Source organism: Physella acuta, unplaced genomic scaffold (genome assembly GCF_028476545.2).
Source record: "Physella acuta isolate Inbredline_101_S28 unplaced genomic scaffold, ASM2847654v3 ptg000342l, whole genome shotgun sequence".
NCBI classification, from domain to species: domain Eukaryota; kingdom Metazoa; phylum Mollusca; class Gastropoda; family Physidae; genus Physella; species Physella acuta.
Window position 1 is genome coordinate 2417 of NW_026731861.1, and position 23556 is coordinate 25972.

The 23556-nt window shown below is 38.0% G+C and overlaps 3 protein-coding genes across 3 annotated transcripts; all 3 read left to right on the forward strand.

Annotated features, from left to right (window-relative positions):
• Nucleotides 1-296: 296 nt before the first annotated feature.
• On the forward strand, nt 297-4939 carry LOC131941045 (calmodulin; the record flags this gene model as incomplete). Its single annotated transcript, XM_059300028.1, is given in 5 exon segments — nt 297-680; nt 2611-2641; nt 2796-2939; nt 3142-3384; nt 3559-4939. Coding segments are annotated over 5 exon segments (450 nt in total). The 3' UTR covers nt 3588-4939.
• Nucleotides 4940-6916: 1977 nt separating this feature from the next.
• Nucleotides 6917-10087, forward strand: LOC131941044 (heat shock protein 70 B2). The gene is made up of 2 exons (XM_059300027.1): nt 6917-7201; nt 7798-10087. The coding sequence occupies exon 2, from the start codon at nt 7798-7800 to the stop codon at nt 9727-9729; it is 1932 nt and encodes a 643-aa protein (XP_059156010.1). The 5' UTR covers nt 6917-7201; the 3' UTR covers nt 9730-10087.
• A 4424-nt stretch (nt 10088-14511) lies between these two features.
• On the forward strand, nt 14512-17786 carry LOC131941040 (uncharacterized). Its single transcript, XM_059300023.1, has 4 exons — nt 14512-14597; nt 15317-16566; nt 17123-17268; nt 17651-17786. The coding sequence occupies exons 2-4, from the start codon at nt 15317-15319 to the stop codon at nt 17707-17709; spliced, it is 1455 nt and encodes a 484-aa protein (XP_059156006.1). The 5' UTR covers nt 14512-14597; the 3' UTR covers nt 17710-17786.
• The last annotated feature ends 5770 nt before the right edge of the window (nt 17787-23556 follow it).

A 23556-nucleotide genomic window follows, 5' to 3' on the forward strand; every position in this document is an offset into this window, starting at 1 on the left:
CTTTATTCCTTGATCTAGATAAATCTAACTCTAGGCCAAGTCAACAAAATATGTTTAGAGAAAATGCCTACAGTAATATTATTTTCTATTTTTAGAACTACCCACAACATAATATAGCCATTCATAATTAGGGTTTATGGAGTGCTTAGGTTGTTGTCCCTTTCTTGAAGTAATCTGATACCCAATTTATAATTAAAGCACTGTGGGATTAACTCATAAACACTATGCAAACCTAGGCCTACCACACGCGGAGTTCCCCCGACATTGTGATTAAACGGGCCTATGTCGCATTGCAGATCCCAGTCGTCCAATCGCGATCGTCGTTACAAATCAGTAACGGTGAAACATTTGGCGGGGAAGCTGAGTAGTCAAGAGACCGGTGTGCGAATAGATGCTAATTTCTTGAGAAGTAGTTCGTGATATACCATTCATTCCGTTTTGGAATTTCAAACATAAAGGATTATTCATTTCTTTTGATAGTTAAGTTTGGTCTTTACTGAAAATATTCATTTGTGAAGTATATTAGTATATTTCCTAGCCGGTGGATTGTTCATACTGCGCAGGAATTTTTAAGAGCGCCAAAGAGGAATTGTCGCGGATACGGAAGTGATTTTGTTGACTCACTGTTAGAGAAGGGCAGGATTACTGTTATACATTGAACACTAACACAATCCGAAATGGTAAGTGCTTGTAAATGACCATCCTACACATTCTATAAAAATATTATTAGTATACGTATGTATATGGTAAATGATGCTTATTATTTTCTCAGTCACCGGCGTTTGTACGTTGAAAAATCTCTTGTAAATATGTGCCGGTATAGCTGTAGTTACTAAAGTAATTTTACACATTATAACAGTGTGGAAAATGGGCACTAGCTCATATCTTGTCTCGATCTAAATCTAGATGTCGAGTCTAACATTTTCAATCTATTAGATATCTTATTATTTGTATTGCTTGTCTTTTCTTAAAGGTAGTGTTTCATTTTTAAATCGGTCAAACAAAAATGCAAGCTATTCTAATCCGGATAGGTATCCATGGTGATGGTTACTAACAGAACTGTAGTTAAATTTTAAGATTAAAAATATAGACTAAGTCGTTGTTCATTGTAAGTTACACAAAGTGAGTTTATAGATCTACAGATCCTATTTTCAATTTGTCGGCTTCATTTATTCTTCTTTTCATGAAACAGTGGAATAGATGCAGATTCTAGATCTACTATTTGTGACTCCCATTCTTGGACCTGTCATTGAATTTGATTTGGCACTAAACTAGAATTGACTAATCTAGATCTAGAGTTTACATCTAGAATCTACTAAGATGAAAGAATTTGTAAATGTAGCTGAAAAGAGCTTATATTTGGCCACTGTAATTTAAAATGATGATTTACAGGTTTCAGGCTTTGAAAACTTCCCTGATAAAGGATATTTCTAGAATCTTGATTTTCTAGATCTAGATCATCTTTTATTTCACCATCATCACCCATTTTTGTCATGACAGTTCTTTATTCCAAGCTAATCTAGACCAAATCTTTTGAGTACAGTATCTGTCAGCTTGTAGGCTTCCAGATCTAAGTGTGTAAAGTGTAAGGTATTGGATACCATTTTAGATATTATATGCCTAGATCTAGAATCTATATGCTTCCTTGTTCATTTATTTTTGGAGTCTTGATGATTTTATTTTTCTGGGTTATTTTCCATTAGTGAACATAAGTGGTAGATAAATAATCTTAATCTAGAATCTACCATATTTACCATTTTGTCTTACTTTTAAACTTTCTGTTAATGTGCATTTGTTTCCTGCAAATTTTAAGACACTATTCTATTTGGGATTAAATGTATAAAATTGTGGAGGGGGGTCTAAGAACACTGTGCTACTAGATTCTAGATTTAGAAAATCTAGTAAAGAGAGCCTTGGAACAATACTGCAATCTTTTGTAATGTCATATTGCTGAAAAAATAATAATTTGTGCAGATCTAAAAAAAAAAAAAAAAAAATATGCCATGACCCCTTCAGCATGTTGTTTAGCCATATAGATCTATATCCATATATATATACACACACACACAAAGACACTGGGGATGCTGTTGTCAATTTTCCCTGGTTAGTGTTGCTGGCCTAACTAGTACATAACACCATGATCTTGTCCTATCAGTATTTTAACACATTAATTTTATTATTGAATTTTTAAAGACTATAGGGGATTGGGTCTTCTCTTGTAAATGTAGGTGTGTGTCTGGGCAATCTGAGGGTAGTTGTATAGTTCTCTGATATTGTATGTATTAGCATTTCCAGCACTGAGCTGCAGCTGGTTCTATTAGCTAGCACTGCCTACACATCTGTTCCCCATTTATGAAAATACAAAGAATATTTTATGACTAGACGTGGAGCATTTAATTCACCACTTTATAACTAATCTTGATTTATTTATTTTATTTTTAATTTAGATTAGATTTTCATCCTATCAGTTATTCCATCTGACACTTTGAAATATGTTGTAACATCTGCTATAGTGAATTTGCTTTTGCTTCTCTTTTCACTCAATATTACTTAAATAGCTTTTTCTTCCAGGCACTTCAATTCCTTTTTCTTTTCTTTTTTCTTTTATAGGCTGATCAATTGACAGAAGAGCAAATTGCAGGTAATTTTCTTTTTAAACATGTTGCATACTTAAAGACCTAACATTGCTAGGTATATTACTTTTAATGAATAGAATAGCCATTAGCACTGCTTAATATTTTTTTATTCCTTTGACTTGTTTCTGCATGTATTACATATTGTTATCTGTTTTTCAGAATTCAAAGAAGCTTTCAGTCTTTTTGATAAGGATGGCGACGGCACCATCACAACCAAAGAGTTGGGAACAGTCATGCGTTCTCTGGGGCAAAATCCAACAGAAGCTGAACTTCAAGACATGATCAATGAAGTTGATGCTGATGGTAATTTTATTTTTATCCCTTGTTAACAAAATATGACTATCATTATTAACTATTTAGGTATTGTTTAGGATGGATAAGTTTTTAATATTGTTTGTGTCACTATGCTTGCTATACATAACTTAAAAAACTACTTGCTTGTCCTCAGTCCAGTGTAGTTTTGCTAATATTTTCCAGACTTTTAACAAACTTCTTTTTCTTTCAGGTAACGGGACAATAGATTTTCCTGAGTTTCTCACTATGATGGCCAGAAAAATGAAAGACACTGACAGTGAGGAGGAAATTAGAGAAGCATTCCGTGTCTTTGATAAAGACGGCAATGGATTTATTAGTGCTGCTGAACTTCGACATGTTATGACAAATTTGGGTGAAAAATTAACAGATGAGGAAGTAGATGAAATGATTAGGGAGGCTGATATTGATGGTGATGGTCAAGTAAATTATGAAGGTATTGGGATGTTTTATTTTTAGATATTACTTAAATTTATCTATAAAGGGATAGTAGAAAAGAAAAACTTTTATTTCATAATTTGTTCTATTATATTTTTTTCTTCATATTTTGTACTTTTTTTTTCTTGCTGCTTATTTATATTTCATGGTTATTTTTATTCATTGTTCACAGAGTTCGTAACGATGATGACATCCAAGTAATGGTTTGAATGGTGTGTTAGCTTGTTCTTCATCTTCATTGTTTTCTACCACTGTCATCTGCACTTAGTGCGATCAAGAGCTCAAAACAACTGCTCCAAATGGTGATCTGGACCTTGACGTTGCAGCATGCCCGGGTGATGAATGGACTGATTGTAGACTGCAAACCAGTGTCATTTTCTTTTTCTTTGGATGTGTATGTGCATGAGACTGTAGATTGGGCTATGATTGGTGCAGTCATGACATTTTTACTTTGTCTGCTGATATTTATACATTATAAATGTCACATTGAACACAAGGTATTGGATGGTTGTTTTCAATTGTAATACATTTCCATTTTTACTGGCTTTCTGATAATTATTTTTTTATCCTTTTTTTTTTTAAAAAAGTTGGGATTATAATAATCTAAGCGTTCTTAACTTGAATTTGGCTAAGTTGCTTATCTGAATCAATTTGATCTGATGTGCGGGATGGGGTGGGGCTTAAAAACTTTAACCCTCTTTCAATAATTGTTTAGCATGTTTGTGTTTAGTCAGTGTGTATCTGGTCTATATAAGGATCTCATGTGAGTGTTAGTTTTCTGGTTTATATTAATTTCTGTGACAATTCATATCTTTCCCTTAATAAAAAAAAAATTATGCTGCACATTGCAACAAAGCAATTATCTTTGTGTGCTCTTAATTTAGGGCTTGTTTAATTGATCACACAAAGGGTTTGCACAACAGCACATTTCAAATTTTGAAGGTGCACACAAAAGAATGCCCTGTGTTGTGATATGCTTTATTACAGTTACAAGTAATAAAGTTGTCCATATTTTATTTTTAACTTCTTTTTTCTAAAAGTTGTAATTTGTATGTTGTTTTGGGACCATTACAAGATAGCTATAGAGAATTTTTGAGCAGGGTTAGAATTTCTTTTCAGTTGAACATTACTACAAGTATCTGTCACAGACATGAGGCTTATTTCCAGCCATCTTGTTCAATTCTGCTTTTAGTGACTATAGCTTCTGTAATGCCTGTTTTAATTTTTTTTAATATATACGACCTAAATAAAGTTACAGGTTTCTTTTATTCTGCCCAGTGTTTTGTTTCTTGCTTAACAGCTGTTGAAATTCCATTCCTGCTTAATTGCATATTGAAAAGAAATGTACAAAATGGCAATGATTTGGGTGGTCTTGTAACATTTTAAGAAATTTAAAGTTCTGAATTTTGTGTTTAGGTCTTTTTTTTCTCCCCTTACATTTTGCCTTTCTATAAACTACCTGAATTCTTTTCTCACTGCACTAAAAATTTTTATTGTTTGTATTTTCAAACAAACAACTTTGTAGATGAAAAATAAAATGTTATTGCTCTTAATTTTGTTGGTTAATGATTTTATTTTTGTGAACTGAAACTTCAGTGAATCCTTAGATGCCAAGGGTACAGTGAAACAATTTGCAATAACTAGATGTACATCATTTGTATAAACTTTGCAGTAGTATCTATATTATGGATTTTTACCTCCCTACTAATAAAATGGTGATGGACAATTTAGTGGGTTTATAACAATGGACATCTGTTATTCCAAACTACTAGCAGGATAGTGGTTGGGAGGATTCAGTGAGTGAGATACCATGAAACTGTTGAAACTTATAAAATTGAATGGGGTAGCAGAATATTGATACATTAGTTGTGGGCTAGACTGGTGAAAATAGAATGACACTTAATACAATGGGAAGGGCTTGTGCACGTGAAAACTTGTACTTTTATTGAAAAGTGCTGCATCTGTTCCTTCACCCAAAATCTTCATAAGCATTATAATCTCTTAAAACATTGGAATATGATACGATAAAATAAAGGTGTATGGTCTGACTGATGTTAAAATATGCATAACACAGTTTTAGATGACATTAAAGTTTAAACTCACGGCTCCTTTTTTTTTTATTAACCATGTTAGAAGCTAAATAAATAAAGCAACATAGCTTTTTACTGAATTCAGCATTCCAGCCTATAGCCTAAAAATAAAAAAAAGAGTATTGATGTATTCTGTTGATATTTTTTTCAATAAGAAAAAATTGCAAGCATCAGCCAGAATCTCGATGGTTATTAAAAGCCAGGTCAAAGGGGAATAACTAGTGTAATTACCGCGCATTTTGGGACGCAACTATTTACTTCCCATGTTTTGGATATTTTTTATTTATTTATTTTTTTTTTTTTTTAAATAACAGCGTTTAAAGCCGGCTTATACAATGACACGCTTTTTTATCAATTGGTACGCCAATTGCTCGCAGAGTAGGATTATAGGCCCTAAATGTTACATTTTTAGCCGTATATACAATAATTTCTTTCAACTTCTGCAAGGGGAAGTAACCACGTATTTATTATTTTGACGAAATTATTAATTGAGTTGTGTCTCCTAGAACGTAAAACTACGAAAATGAACATTTTAGCAATTCGTTGAGCCGTTGTCATAATGATAATTTTAAAAAATAGCTGAATTTTTTTTTTAAAGTTGAGATAATAACATATCAAAATGAAATAATGTGAAGTCATATTTTCTTAACAAGATCCCGACCCCTCCCCTTCGTTACTTAAGTCGTATCCCCTTCCTCAACACCCCTCTCTTTACATTTATAGATCTATTTTCCTTGATCGATTGGACAAAAACTGGGACAGAAATCCTATATTGACAAAAAATGTGTGTTCTTATTCATTGTAGATTTTTAACTTTTTCCATAATGGTATTAATTATTAATTATGTTAGGATACTTTTACACGTACAGTTATTCTACTAAAGGTAAACTGGAGTATCGCCTGCGATTTTAAACTTCATTATTGTTTAAAAGAAATCGAATAATTTTAAAAATTCATCTGTTTCTCTATAAGTTGGTACTTATCTTTAATTAAACAGATGCGTTTGTTATTGAATACCAGTTTCTAAATTAGTGGATTAGTAAATTAGATTCTAATCTATACTAATTATAGATAGAGGCCTAAATCTCACAAATCTCGAAGTATTAAGTTTGTGGCCCACAACCTAAAAAGTTTTTAGATCTAAATACTCTAAAAGTTGTGCTAATGTTTCTACAAATTCTATAATCTTATTTGATTTGGCGGCGTTTCTAAACAAATCTGGAAAAATACTGTATTTTGTGGCAATATTTTCTCGATTTTACTGGAAAGTTTAGAAAGGTGGAATGTCAACTAGTTGCTAGAGCATGCGTCATGATGTTACAGTTAGTTCAAAGGTCACCGGCCATGCGCACTGTTATCATAATAAATATTCCACCAATGAAACCACACGTGTGCTAAAAATAGACATCTAGAATTTGCCATGCTGTTCTTGTTTTTACCAGTTGTTTACATTCTAGATGCTCCCTTCTCGACTAGTATATAAAGGAATGAGGAACCACAGTGGGTAGAAAACTAAACACAAAGCGATCAAAGATAGAAGTCTACAAGTAACATTGGACAGCAAGCGAAAGCATAAACGTCTGTAACAACTTTGATTCAAATTCAACTCTTGCTCAAGCTTCAACTTATTTAAATTTATTTGTTATCAACTTCAAATTTTCCAGTTCTTGCGACTTAAACAACAACTGCGAAGTAAACTCAGTGGGTTTTTTTTAACGAAGAAATGTAAGTAAACAATTTTTTTTTCATTCTAAATTTAAAGCGTTCTTATCCCACAAGAACTCAATTTAATAAATTTAATTAGATGTAAATTTAGACTGCTAATTAAATTTTAAACTTAAATAAATTAACCTTAGAGTCTAGTCTTACTTACTACTAACTAAATTATTATAAATCAGTCTAACTAAACTAAGGAAGTCTAGATCTATTATACATTTACACTCAGTAGTAGATCTAGATCTAGTATAGAATTAAATTTCAGTTTTATTTTCCAAAGTACGAAATAATTAGAGAAAACAGTGAGAAACTAAGAGTAATTTATATTAGTATCTACTGTATAGGCCCTAAATAATTAAATTAAATAAACAATATGCCAATTATTATTCTAATTCTAATACCTACAAATTTCAAATTACTGTCAAATTATTCATATAAATAAATTCCAAAATAACTATTAGTACTTAAGCCTATTATATAGGCCTAATATAAATGTATTTAATCTCATCTCTTTTTATTTATAAAATAAAATATATTGTTTATATGTATTTAAACTTCATTTTTAACTCTAGATTACATATTTTGTTTTTTTTCTTATTTTACAGATGCCTAAAGGAGGTAACGCACCCGCTATTGGGATTGATCTGGGGACAACATACTCCTGCGTTGGTGTCTTCCAGCATGGGAAGGTGGAAATCATCGCCAACGATCAAGGTAACAGAACAACCCCAAGCTATGTTGCTTTCACAGACACTGAACGCCTGGTTGGAGATGCCGCCTTAAACCAGGCAGCTATGAATCCAAACAACACCATCTTCGATGCTAAACGTCTGATTGGTAGAAAGTTTGACGAAAGAACCGTGCAGAGTGATATGAAGCATTGGCCGTTTAAAGTTGTGGATGCGGGCGGAAAGCCAAAGATTCAAGCTGAATATAAAGGTGAGAAAAAAATGTTTGCACCTGAAGAAATCAGTTCTATGGTTTTGAGCAAGATGAAAGAGACAGCAGAGGCTTATCTGGGCCAGAAAGTCAAAGATGCCGTCATCACAGTCCCTGCTTATTTTAATGACTCACAAAGACAGGCCACAAAAGATGCTGGGGCCATCGCTGGGTTAAATGTTCTTAGAATAATAAACGAGCCAACTGCAGCTGCACTGGCCTATGGATTAGACAAGCGGCATAAAGGTGAAATGAATGTACTCATCTTTGACCTGGGAGGTGGCACATTTGATGTGAGTGTGCTGACCATTGATGAAGGTTCAATGTTTGAAGTGAAAGCCACTGCTGGTGATACTCACTTGGGTGGAGAAGATTTCGACAGCCGGATGGTGAACCATTTTGTGCAAGAGTTTAAGAGGAAATACGGCAAGGATATGAGCACAAACCCCAGGGCAATAAGACGTCTGCGCACCGCCTGTGAAAGAGCTAAAAGAACCTTATCCAGCAGCACTGAAGCTTCTATTGAAATTGATTCCTTGTTTGATGGCATTGATTTCTACACAAAAATCACAAGAGCAAGGTTTGAGGAGCTTTGCGGAGATTTATTCCGGTCTACCCTCGAACCTGTTGAGTCAGCTCTGAGAGATGCCAAGTTGGATAAGGGCAAAATACATGAGGTTGTCTTGGTAGGAGGCTCAACGCGCATCCCCAAGGTTCAGAAACTGTTGACTGACTTCTTCAATGGAAAAGAACTGAACAAATCTATTAACCCTGATGAGGCTGTGGCCTATGGTGCTGCAGTTCAAGCTGCTGTACTAACTGGAGACACAAGTGATACAATTAAAGATGTTTTGCTGGTCGATGTGGCTCCGTTGTCTCTGGGTATCGAGACAGCCGGAGGCGTCATGACCCCACTGGTCAAGCGAGGCACCACCATCCCAACCAAGACGTCCCAGATCTTCACCACTTACTCGGACAACCAACCAGGTGTGGATATACAGGTGTACGAAGGTGAACGTGCCATGACCAAAGACAACAACCACCTGGGCAAATTCCACCTGACCGGCATCCCACCTGCACCTCGGGGTGTACCGCAGATTGAAGTCACCTTTGACATTGACGCCAACGGCATTCTCAATGTCACCGCCCAGGACAAAAGCACGGGAAAATCCAGCAACATCACCATTAAAAATGACAAAGGTCGCCTTAGCCAGGCAGAGATTGACAGAATGTTGGCAGAGGCTGAAAGATACAAGGAAGAAGACAGGAAACAGCAGGAAAGGGTCAGCGCCAGAAATCAACTTGAGAGTTATGTGTTCAGTGTCAAGCAAGCTATTGAAGCTGCCGGTGACAAGCTTGCGTCTAAAGACAAAGACACAGTGCTCAACGCGTGCAGCGAGACATTGAAATGGCTAGACAATAACTCCCTGGCCGAGAAAGAGGAATATGAAGACAAGTTGAAGGAAATCCAAAAAACCTCATCATCCGTCATGGCTAAGCTGCATACACAAGGAGGAGGCAATCCAGGTGGACAGGGAGGATCTTCTGCCAGAGGGCAGTCACATGGTGGAGGACCAACCATTGAAGAGGTTGACTAACTTACCCATCTCAATTGTAATAATTTGTCCTCTTTTTGACTGGTCAATTCTGTGTAAAATATGTTTCATTTAAATTATTTTTAACATTTAGACTTGATTTCCAGTTCATGTTGCTGAGTTGTATCATTACAAGTTAAATTTTAGTTAACATTTTAAAATGTTTCATTCATAACCTAATGGATTTTAAATGTTTGTAGTTTTTAAATTAACTTCAGTTAAATATTTTGAACACGCTTGTTAAATGTTGCCTAGTTGTATTTTTCAAAATTCTGAATGAATGTTTAATATTTAATCTATTGAATATCTGCATTGTATAAGCCTATAGTAAACTGTTGCACTTTTAAGCAATGTTAAATTCTAATGTAATTTATTAATCAATTATGTATAGTAAATACTAAAGTATAGTTTAAGTTAATTTTTTAAACTGTTTTGCTTAATTGATAGTTTGGTAGTTAAAAACATAAAATGATCTGCTTTTTAAAAATTATTTTAAATATCTTGCAAATGATAGTTAGGCTACATATTATTATTGAAAAGTTTGATTTGACCCATTTGGTCATTCCTGTTATATATTCTTCTTCTTGTGGTTTTTTACGATGCTGTTAATAATTATTAAAATAGTTTAAAAATACAGATTGTCTTGTTGTTTAATTCATACCAAATATTTTGTGTTGTGATAATGCATTCAAAATGTTAAACCTGTTGATAATTGGTTTTTTTTTTTTTTTTTGGTACAAAAAACTAATCTTGTGTGGAATTACTGAATTATCAATGAATTACAGTACATTACTTACTTCATACTTGATGGTCTACAGAGTATTCATAGTAGAGTTCACTTTCCTTAACTAATCATAAAATTGGACAGTTTGGGCTGTTGAAAGTGAAAGCCTATCTGCACTATTATTAAAGTCAAGTACCCATCAGAGCTGGGTAGAATTGGAGATCCTAGATTGACCTACATCTATAGACTCATGTCATGGGTTGAATTGGAGATCCTAGATCTATAGACTCATGTCATGGGTTGAATTGAACTCGTGTCCAAAACCAAAATTTTACCACTCAATCAAGCTGCCCCTTTGGGTGAATAACGTCTCTGAAAATAAGCAAATTCAACCGATTTTTTTTTCAAATAATTTTGGCCATCCATGATCATTTATCTGGCCAGCAAAGTGGCTTTTTGCTGTATGTGCCAAGTAGGATTGAAGCCTGCCTTTAGAACTCCCAAAATGGCATAGCATTTTTCTTTATAGATCTAAACCAGGGGGGGGGGTGCGGACCGCACCGGGTGACACCAAGGCAAAAAATAGCAAAATATATAGAGAAAAACTTGAGGGGGGGGGGGGGTGCAAATCGAAAATTTGTCCTCGGGAAGGGTCGCTACGCCTCTGGGGGGGGGGGGGGTGACCCCATTAAGTGCCGCACCGGGTGACACCCGATCTCGCTACGCCTCTGATCTAAACGCTAAAGTCTACACACTCACTAGCAATATAAATATTGATTGAAAGAGTCGTGCATTGAATATAAGGTTTTAAGTCACTAGGAAAAGTGTTAATGAAATAAGGTATTCATACCAGTGATAGAAATGTTAACTCCCCCCCCCCCCTCACCCCCCCCCCCCCCCAGAGCAAACAAGTTTAGATGGCTATTAATCGCTACCTATTTTACACAGCTTAATTTTAATTCACAAAAAACGATGTCACATTTTATATGGACAAGATACGGTCTTTTATAAGGGTGGGGGGGGGGGGGTCAGAAAATGCTAAAAATTGAGTTTTGGTCATTTTTTTTCTCGTTAAAAATGCTTTAATTGTAAAAGTAGGCTATCATTATATCATTATGCTCAGTGTAGACCGAGCTTATTCAATATTTTATTAAGAGGTTACTGTTTAGGAAAACAAGGACTGCTGATTTGATTGAGCGGGGGGGGGGGAGGGAATTCTGACAGTGGAGCGTCACTAGTGCCATTTTGTGATGGGGTGGGAAGCGGCAAAAAGTGTTACGACGTTCATGGATGACTATAGACCAGTTTAAATACCTACGTACAGGAAGCTACCAATTCTAGAAGTACCTAAAGCATACGTGAAGTGATAGGGTTGAGCGAGGGAGAGCGCACTATATATAGGAACCTCAGGCTTACTCCCATTTAAACTGTTTGAGTCTGTAGCTCATCCGTATTTACGCTCTAGACCATTTGGTCAACATGGATTATTAATTTGGTCAGCAAGGATTATTAATTTGGCCAACATGGATTATTAATTTGGCCAACATGGATTATTAATTACCTCATCTGAGTTAGTCAAAGAGTCTGGGCTTTGTTTTATTTGCAGCCTACTAGAAGTGAACTTTTTATAAAAAATTTATCCCTATATTACCTGCCATATTAGGCCCAGGTCTATCTGCGACGAGGTGTTTGTTAGGGGGTGAGGGCTGATGCGGTTTGTAAACATCACCCCTACACCTGTCTACAAATGACCGACCAAGAGGTAAGGACCGTCCTCTTACAGTACTTAAGTAACCGATACGCACGACCTGCAGATATTGCACTTACCTATGGTCACGTGATGTACTGTTCCGTCAGGGCTTTTGTTTACGCAAATGATTTTTTTTTAAATAACCCTTTCTGTGCAATATTTAGATTCTAAATCCTCAATATAAAAAATTCATAAAAACCGTTTTAAAAACTAAAACATTTTAAATCCTTTTTTTTTTGCGTCAGACATGTATTTTACAGCGTCAGTTTGCCTAGCATGTTCGCTTTAGTATTACAGTTTCATCATCGGCTTGTAAGGACTGATACAGGTTTACAATAGTATTATTTCTTTCTTACTGTTAAATTCAAAATGTGTGTTTTCTAACTGGTAGAGCCAAATACTTCAAAATCAAATTCCCGTTGTAGAAGGTAGACTCAAGTTATGGTCCATGTACCAAATTAATGATTGTGTCCCAAATGAATTACCCCCCCCCTCACCTACAATCATACACACACACACACGAACGATTTTATTTTAATTTTTTTTCCTTTTTTTTTTTTTAGATTTGAAAAAATGAACAATTTTCATACTCACATGCATGTAACGAAGAAGACGCTGAATCTATGAATGTTGGTTCCCTTGAAACCATAGAGTACGGCAACTGTTTGCTTTGTTTTTTCATATTTTTTTCATGTTTTGCATTCATACATTTTTGTTACTAAGATTGTGGGTTGTAGACAGGGCGAGTGGAGGGTTGAGCAACACCCTTAGCGCCCCTCCCTTGAAGACTTATGTTAGATTTGTCCTATTGCAGTACTTAAGTAACCGATACATGCAGATTTTTTACTCCAGTGTTGGTCACGTGATGTACTGTTATGTATGTCTTTTTGTTTTTCATTGTTGTGGGGACAGGGGTGGGGAGAGGGGTGCAGAGTGGGGGTGGGGAGAGAGGGTGGGGTAGATGGGGTGGGGAGAGAGAGTGGGGTAGAAGGGCTGGGGAGAGGGGTGCGGAGTGGGGGTGGGGATGTTTAGAAATGTTTGTTACGTATGTCCTGAGCTGACACCGATGTCTAATAAATAATTTTTCTGGGGATTCAGAGATTCGTCAACAAATAAAATCAAAGGAGGCTGAAATAGGTGAGGCCGAATTGAGATATACCACAACCCCCCCCCCTACCTCCACCTTCGTCTGGCTGTGTGTATGGGGGGGGTGGGTTAACTAGCTCTAGGGAGTTTAACTGGGTGGGGGAGATTATCTGTTTGATGGGGAGGTTTAACTGTCTGGTGTGAGTTTAACAGTCTGTGAGTTTAATTGTCTGTCTGTGGTGAGTTTAATTGTCTGTCTGTGGTGAGTTTAATTGTCTGTCTGTGGTGAGTTTAATTGTCTGTCTGTGGTGAGTTTAATTGTCTGTCTGTGGTGAGTTTAATTGTCTGTCGGTGGTGAGTTTAATTGTCTGGATGAAACAAGGATAAAGGGTTTAGACTTGAATAATGTGAAGATTATTTTTAAACATAATTCATTTTTTAAAAAAAAAACAATTATTTGTAACGTTTTTTTATCTTTCAAAATCATTTGTTTTAATATATTAAAATGAACAGTTATCTATGTTTCTTTTAGGGACAGTAGCGTAGCGAGGGGGGGGGGGGGACATATGTCCCCGGGCGCCGACCTTAGTGGGTTGGAAAAATAAATAGAAAGGTTGAGGGGGGTGCAAATCGAAAGTTTGAGGGGGGGGGGGGGGGGGTTCAAATCAAAATCTCGAGGGGGGGTGCAAATAGAAAAGTTTGTCCCCGGGCGCCGGAAAGGGTCGCTACGCCTCTGTTTAGGGAGAGGAGAAGTTACGGGTGGGGGGGGGGGGTAATCTGGACCCCTTAAGCTCTGTCCCAACGTAAATGGCCTTGAGGCAGGGATCGTCCTCTTGCAGTACTTAAGTAACCGATACGCATGCCCCGAGGATACTGTACTCACCATGATCACGTGGTGTACTGCTACATGCACGCTTATTCTTTATACATGGGTGGGGGGGGGGGTAAATAAACGACGTTATTACTCACCTTTTCCCGCAAACACAACAGTACTTTAGCGCCCCTGTAGGTGTCGTTCACGTGTATACGATACCAGTCTCGCCACCGAGGCCTCGACAATGTGCAAGCTGAGATCTGTTTTGAGCGTCGAATCAACACGAAGGTGTCGCGACAAGGCAGAAAGTTGACGAATAAAGTTAACTAATGAAGTTAACGATAGGGTTGATAATGTGTATAAATAGGCGACAATTTCTAGCAGTAGTCATCGGCTGGGTGAATAGCTTAGCTCTACGACTATTGTGCAGACTGCAAACCTACAGAAAAATATTCTACGACTTTTGTGCATACAGCAGGCTTGATAACTTCATTAAGGTAAATTTGGCCATTTGTTGTTGTCTGTTAAGTTGGGCTTTTTCTGTTTAATTGCCAAAAATGTCTACCTTCTTTGTTAATTTTTCAGTTCTAATAATAATAACGACAAACATAGTGTTACGGATAGGTATTAATTTTTACAAATCCTTATCATAGTCATATAGGTATTTAAAGAGTAGATATAGACATGGATTTAGGTAAACATGGAATTCGGCATAATGATAACTAGGCTTATATAATTGTGAAGATATTTTGGAAATTAACATTTGTACGCAATTATTTATTAAATAAAATATGCAATCAAACATAAAATTAGGTATATAATTAGTTATACCACTAAAACAACGATGTGGAATATAGGTCTATTTCGAAAAAAAATGTCCCTTTGTATGCCGAGGTAACTGAAAAAGATAAACGCTACTAACTTCATCTGCCCCATGTGCCTTGAGAGATAACTTCATTGCGGGGTTAATTTATTTATTTAAACATTATCTTCGCCAAATACTATATAGGTGGAGTATAGGTCTATTTCGAAAAAAAATGTCCCTTTGTATGCCGAGGTAACTGAAAAAGATGAACTCTACTAACTTCATCTGTCCAGTGTGTCTTGAGAGATAACTTCATTGCAGGGTTAATTTATTTATTTAAACATTATTTTCGCCAAATACTTTTTATGTCTATGTGATTATCAATGTCGTGAAATGTCCACTGTTCTGTAGATGCGCTGGTTCCTGATCACAGTGCTGGTGGCGCTTGCGACCCAGTCGCTGCAGGCGGAGTTGGTGGACGCCGACGGGGTTCAGGCTGCCGTGGATGTCGATCGTCGTGTGCTTGGGGGTCTGCTGGACGGTGTGCTGGGAAATATCCTGGGTGGTGCTACTGGTGATAAGACAAGTGGTGGTCTCCTGGGTCTAGGGAATTTTGTAACCAGCTTGACAGGAGCTCTGGGCAAACTGGTCGGCAGCCTGGTAGGAAAGGGTGGTCTTTTAGAAGGGCTTGACAAGGGTCTGGTGGGTAGCCTGGTCAGCACGCTGGCGAAAAATTTCCCAATCAACGTGGTCATCCAGATCGTCGGCCAACTCCTGTGTGTCATTAAACAATTAGGGCTCCAGGTGGTCATTTATCTGCTCCAGAGCCTGAAAGTGGACGTTATGTTGTCTCTGAATACATTCCTCTGTACTGCTAACGGGTCCCGGTTGTTTGATGAAGTTAACGGCACGGCGAAGATTGAAGCGTCTGGATGCCTGCTCAACATTCTCAGCGATATTCTTCTAGACATCACATCAGTGCTGAGACTCATACTCAAACTAGATCTCGATCTGGGACTTAAAGAGATATGCGAAAACCCCGTCGGAGGATCCCTAGTGAAAGGAATTTTTAAGCTGTTGGGCAAGGTCTTGAACCCTGAATTGATAACGAAAATTTTAGCTATCCTAAAATCCGTTGATTTAAACAACCTACCCGGCTCAATAGAAAAGATAATTAAAAACATCGAATGCTTGCTCAAGTATTTTGGCGTGGGCGTAAAACTCACTTTTCTGCTAGATCTTCTTCAAGTTCTTGGTTTCAAGTTTGTCCTTGACGCCGAAGCCGTTTTCTGCAATGCGTCTGATGCTGACATAAAAGCCGAAGCCCTTCTGAAACTGAATCAAGCCATCGGAGAGCAAGCCACAGCCAAATGGATCGAACAAGCAGGGTTAGCTATCGTGCTTGAAATCATCATCAAGGTGTTAACGCAACTACGGGAGATCAGGCTGGAAGTGATCCGGGCCATCTTGTGTATGATGGTCAGCTTCGGCGTGGACCTTTTCATGGGGGTGTTCAGAAGTGTGGCCGTCTCCGTTTTGCTTCAGTTGTCTGGGCTCGTCTGCAGTAGTCTGGGAGAGCCGGTGATAGCCAGCGCAGACGCCAAAGTTCTGGCTGAACTCATTAAACTCTGCTCTGGTCCCTCTAGCCCTGAATGCTCGGCGTAAGTCGTTTATTGTCTTTATTTTTTTTCTTTAGTTGAGGTATAGTTAAAGAGAGGAAAAAAGCAACTATTAATGTGTGCATCTTAATTTGTCTCATTTTAAAAATGAGAATACTCTGAGTTAAAACTAAAGGTATTTCAGTTACATTGCCTAAAAATTAGTATAGAAGTTTTTTTGTTTGGATTTTCATTTTAGCCAAAGTATAATTATAGAGGGGGGAGCAGCAAATTAATGTATCATAATTTACCTAAATAAAGAAAAATAATATTTTGAGCTAAAATAACAGTTATTTCAGAAATTTCAGTTACATTGCCGAAAAAAAGTATAAAAAGTTTTTTGTTAGTATTTGTATTTTAGTCAATGTAGGCCTATATACTTGAAGATGAGGAAAAAAGCAACAATTTAAGTGTATTATAATTTTGAGCTACAATTGCAGTTATTTCAATTACACTGCTGAAAATTAGTATTAAACAAGTGTTTTTGTTAGGATTTTAAATTATGTATTGACTGCCTACGTATTATGCTAATTCTGATCTGTTCGCGTGGTATTTTCAGACAACTGAACTTCTCCTTCACCGCCACCGCCTGCGCTAAAGTCTGCGGCTACTGTGAGGGTATGGGGGAAGCTAGTCCACAAGTTTACGGCGCCTTCCGTGATGAATGCCTAGACAAGTGTAGCACCGAATGTCCTACCTTTGTTGGTTAGTGTTGACTGTTCCATACGCCTGTCAGGGTGGGGGTGGGGGGATAAGAACCAGTGGCGTCAACTGGTTGGGTGTCACCCGGTGTGGTAACTGAGGGTGTCACACCACCTCTTCGAATAATTTTGGATTTTTTCGCTTTGGTGTTACCCCACTCTCTATATTTTTTTTCGCTTTTTTTTTTTAATTTTTGACTGAGTGCGAGAGGCATCCCGCCCCCCACCCCCACACCCCACTACCGCCTTGTGACGTTACTGATGCGCTCTGTAAAAAAAATGTAAATATGACTGTATGTATGACCACTGAGTTGACACTTGATGTAAATATGACTGTATATATGACAACAAGTTGACCGTTATGACCAGTGAATTCTTTCCGTCAGGGTCTGCACCAGTGACAACTGAATCACCAGGAGCAGGTGGCCTCAGCAGTGGGCGTTAACCGAGTGGCCCCCACCCACACATGGCCCGTCACAGGCTTGGTGTAACAAAAAGTCTGACAAGGGCGAAATTTAAAGAAATAAAATGCTTGCAATTCTGAAAAGTTGTTATTGTTGGTATTTTTGTGTGGGGGTTTTTTTTTTTGTCCTTGTTGCTAATGGTGGACATTAAGTTGACATCAAGCTGGAATGAAGCTGATAAAATTTAACTTGAAATTGCCTTACATTGGACATGCAGTTCGCAGTAAAATATTAAGAAGTTAACAATTGACATGAAGTTTACATGAAGTTCACAATTGACATGAAGTTGGCGTGATGTTCATATAAAACTATTATGCAGTTCACCTGTCATATATAAAATTATTATGCAGCTGACATCAAATAGGCATGCAGTTGATTTGATTAGCATCATTCAGGCAGAAACAACTCAGATTGACGCGTGCCATGACCCAATGGTGTATGGATGACCATCCACTCAAGCATGGAAGGGGACCCGAGTGAGACGAGGGAGAAGACGGCTGGGGGACTGGGCTGGGTTGTCCGGTGTTGCATTAAAATCTTCTGCGTTATAACACCTGGGATAAGAAACTCGCAGTGTTTCTTTCAGGCATCTCTTCAAATCACGTGCAATGTTTTCCAGACTAGCAGGCCTCCAATGGTGAGGTAGGGTTGGATGTGGAGGAGGGCTGGTGGTTCTGATGGAGGCGCAAAAAAACTGCTAACCCAAAAGTTACGAGTTCCGATTTCGGACTAAATTTTCAGAGACCTCGGCATATGAAGGGATAGAGTGATTATTACTACGCCCATCTGCCTTTGTTTCCCGGACATGGGTGGAGTACTTATCAGAGCTGGGTGGGCTCACAATGTTCTACAAACTCGAGCCCGAATTTCGAACTCGAAACTTTCGGATTAGCAGTCAAAAGCTCTACCATTCGACCACATCGTCCTGTTATATTCTAAGCATACATAGCCGCCTCCTCCACCCCCCCCCCACTGGTATGTATTTTTAAAATATTTGCTCTATTTTATTAACAAAATATTACATACAAGCGGGGGTAGAAACGGCTGGGTATGAGGTTGACCAAACAATCCCACTGGGAAAGAAGCACAAGGCTATACAACATTGAGGCTGAACTACAATGACGGGCTACACCTGGAGTCAGGTTGAGAAAATAGTACAGAGGTCTCTTTGGCTGGTGGCCCGTACCCCAGCAGGACAGAGGACTCTGGAGATCTTTAGTTGGTGGCCCGTACCCCAGCAGGACAGAGGACTCTGGAGATCTTTGGTTGGTGGCCCATACCCCAGTAGGACAGAGGACTCTGGAGATCTTTTTTTGGTGGCCCGTACCCCAGCAGGACAGAGGACTCTGGAGATCTTTGGTTGTTGGCCCATACCCCATCAAGGGTTACGGGCAGTGCTGGTAATGAAACAATCCCTTCTGCCCTGGTCACTTTTTTTAAAATAAGGTAAACCCTACTTTATCTTCACAACGAACCATCGAATATGAAATAAAAACTACACATTATGCTAAATAATAAAAATCATTCAAAACGTATTGTCTATTGGTTCGTCGACAATGCTTGTAGGATAAAACTGCAACTTTTTAATTTAGAGCCCAACGTTTTCTAAAGTTTCTAAAGAAAGAAAACGTTTAATTTTGAAAACGTTTGGTGCCTTTCACAGCTTGTCATTATAAATAGGCCTATTGTGATGACGCAAGATTACGTCAGACATGTTTAGCAGATATAGGTTAGCAGAAACAGACTATAGGCCTAGTTGGTTGGGTAGAGAGGCCAATGGGCGCACAGGGCTGACCGGTCACGTGGGACGGTCAGCTGACCACTGAGGCGTGGGGCAGTAGAGAGATAGGCCAGCAGTTGATAGGTAGATAGCGAAGAGTAGAGAAGGTGTTAGGAAGCGGTTAGAGACGGTTGTAATTTGCAGAGCTAGAGAACAGTTAGTTAGTGTTAGGATTGGTCATGGGAGTGCGTAGTAGTAGGTAGCATGTGGTATGAACAGTCAGTAGTAGAAGTAAATAGTACAGTGTAGATCAGTTAGGTAGAAACTTGAACATATATATCATTTTAATAAAGAACAATTATAGTTGAACTTGAACTGTGTGTTGTTGGATTCATTCGTTCCCGCCTTCTTAAAATCCCCACCCTCACAACTGGTGGTAACCATCATCAAAACACCTGTACCCTCACAACTGCTGGAGCGCGGGTCGAGGACAGGAAAGACAGTGCATATAGTTTACTCATGACGGAGTGTACTGGTGTACAGCTTTCTTAACTCAACACAACAGCGTGTTCTTCAACCGGAACGAGTTTGGATTAACGACACAAGGGAACTGTCACCATGTTCAAAAAGATAAGTACCTTCCAACATTTTGTTTTTTTAAAAACGTTTGGGTTTAGAGCCGTGCTGGATATTTTGTACCAGCGGTTTTTCTGCCTCTTCTTATCTGTTTATTCAACCACACTACCCTTAAAAATGCCCCCATTAAACGAATCAGTCCCTAAAGAGTCAGGCCTAGAAGAGCCAGGTAGAATTGATGACTTGTTGCTATACACAAATGTTCAGAATACAGTTAAAATGGAACACAAAACAAGAACTATTGAGGATCCAGATATTCTGGATGAATTGATTATTAGGCTTGGACAATACACGACAACAGAAAATCGAGACTGGTTATTAACTGTTAAAGAATTTGACGTAAAAACTCTAGATGATCCAGATGCTATGGAAGATTTGATCAATAGAATTGTAGATTACAAGGTAACAGGAGATCCAGATTCCTTGTTGACTGAAGAAGAATATGATGCAAAGAAAGATGCCGAGTTAGCAGAGAAACAAAGAGAAGCAGAAACATATATTGCCGGAATTAAAGAAGAAACAGAAAGAATTCGTAAAGAAAGAGAAAAACTGAGAGAACTTAGCCAAGCCAAACAAGAAACGGTGCAAAGTTTAGATACTAATAAAAACAACCAGATAGCATATGCACCAACATATTACTATTCAGATGAATCATCCAGTGAAAGAAGCGAGAGATTTTCAAAAGAAAGCGATACAGCTCATTCAGTTCAATATAATACAAGAAACCACAACATACACATGTACTACAGTCAACCAGAAGACTATCACAGTGTCAGATGCTACTATTGTAATAGAACAGGCCACAAACAAATAAATTGCAGAATACGATATTATGATATACGCCAACAAGATGCACAACGCAACAGAACACAATATAGACAAATTAATAGAATAGCATTCATGTCATCGTTTACAGAAGCCAGTAGAAGAACAGACATATTTACATCAAAAGTCAATAACAGATACGCCACGTCTATTAGGGATACACTATGCTCCACAGTGGCAGTACGTAACACATTCGTACAACACCATCAATACACAGGCAGAACACAACGTGTTCACAGTTCAAGAGGCAGCACATATGATTGGCCAACAGGTATAGTCACCATAGCCACACCCTCAGCGTGTAAAACAGTTGAAGCAGTTGTTTTCAAAAACGGACCATACGATATGATATTAGGCAACATTACAGGAGTGAAGCAATTTAATGTAGAATTCATGAGTCACAAGCAACAAATAAACAAGCAGCCCAGTATTCGGGACAAAGAACAAGTAGACACAAAAGTAGACGAATTGCATTTCAAAACGGACAAGTTGATAGAAAAAGTTAACGAGGTTATTGATGATCATTCTAGAAAGACTACCGAGATTGGTGCAGATGTTCTTAACTTAGGGCTGCAGAACGACACAGCCAGTAATAGATTGCTGAGATTAGAGAAATCAGTAAACAATGAATCAGAGGAATATGTAACAAGGAATTTGATAGCAGACAAACAGTACGGTTACTCCTGGTCAGCCATAAACCAGATGACCCCATCAACACACCTACACAAACACAAGTATGGTAATCATAGACCATGTGAAAGTTCGCAACACAATGTCCACACCGAGCCCCGCCCTATCGGTCCTAGTGTGGTATATTAATGCCTGGATAGAATTTGACCCGGACCGTCCCCATAAATGATTTTGAACAACGGACAAAAGTGAAGTCAAGTCGAGTTTTTGTGTTGATCTAAGTAGTCGAAAAAATCGGCATGAAGTCGATATAGTTGAAGTCGAAGTCAGTGTAGTCAATCTGAAGTCAATTGAGTTATTGAAGTCAGTGAAGTAAATAGAGTCAGAACTGAAGTCAAAGAAGTTATTTGAAGTCAGTCAAGTCAGTCAATAAGTTGTTGAAGTCGTAGTTGAGGTCATAGTGACGTAGTTGAAGTCATGTTGCAGTCAAAGAAAAGTCTTTGAAGTTATATTACAGTCGTTGAGGTCATAGTGAAGAAGTGAAATCGTCAAAGTTATAGTGAAGTCTTTGAAGTCAAAGTGATGTCGTTGAAATCGTTGAAGTCAAAGTTAAAGTCTTTGAAGTCATATTGGAATTGTTGAAGTCAAAGTGAAGTCTTTGAAGTCATGTTGAAGTCTTTGAAATCAAAGTGAAGTTTTTTGAGGTCAAAATGAAGTCGTCGAAGTTTAAGTCAGTCATTGAAGTCCTTTAAGTTGAATTGAAGTCAAAGTCAGTCAGTGATGTCGTTGAAGTCGAATTAAAGTCAGTCAGTGAAACCAGTCGTCTAGGTCAAGTTAGTCGTCAAATTGAAGTAGTTGAAGTCGTCGAAGTAAAGTCAGTCGTCATAGTGAAGTCAGTGAAGTTACTGAAGTCCAAAGTGAAGTCAGTCGTTAATTTGAAGTCAGTCGAGTTACTGAAGTCAAAGTGAAATAAGTGAAGTTACTGAAGTCAAAAGTGAAGTCAGTCATTAAGTCAAGCCAGCCAGTTTTTGTCAAAAGTCAGATAGTGAGAGCTGCTCCACTATATGATTACGTATTCAAATGTTGATTTGAAACGGCACGATTAATTATACACACTTACATGTCTATTCTTTTTGTGAAGCTATTTCTAAGCTCTAGTAGTGTTTACGTCTATTGTGTTTATTAGGCTTTACAGATTGTTGTTAGATTAGAGTGTACTGATTTTTTATTTGGTTAATTTTGTAATGTTATATTTGTATGCTGTATGTACCGCCAGACAAATGTTCAGCACGTATAAATTTGGGATTGAGGTTTTTTTTAATGGAAGGTACCTCTGTCTGAATACTTGTCTGCGCGGGCACTAAGATAGTCACGTAAAACCATTGCTCATGGTCTCGTAATACAATTTTCAGACCCACTACGCTCATATTCAGAATGAGACGAGATGAAGCAAACACTTCAAAGAGTACCGCCACCTGAAGCCCTGAATACGTTGAATTACCTGGACAGCGAACAGCCCTGCCGAACGGAGAACTGCCCTGGTCAAGACAACGGACGCATCGCCACCGCTTCGCCCCCGCACTGGGGTTATCTAACAGGCCACCAGCGACGTTAACCTACGTCGGCACATACAAAGGGTAGAAGACCCATCGTCCAAGTTCCCAGCGACAGAATGTTACGTCATTGTTCACCAGCGCATCAGACAGCTCCAGTTCATCGTATAACCACTCTACGTGGACGTCTCAACCAGCGTTGAGATGAGATTGTTGCGTCATCACATTGACCAACGAAAGTTACGCCTACACCCGCCTCACGGGAACTTACGTAGACCAACGCCACAACCCACCCACCACAGATGAACGCCAATAATTACATAACACTTACACACACACACACTTACACTGCTCGTTGAGCCCGTTCAACCAGTTACACATTCTACTAAGATTAGCTCAAGGCCAGTACACGACAACCTAGCCAGAACTGAGTTTCACATGATTGAATTCACACATACCATAAC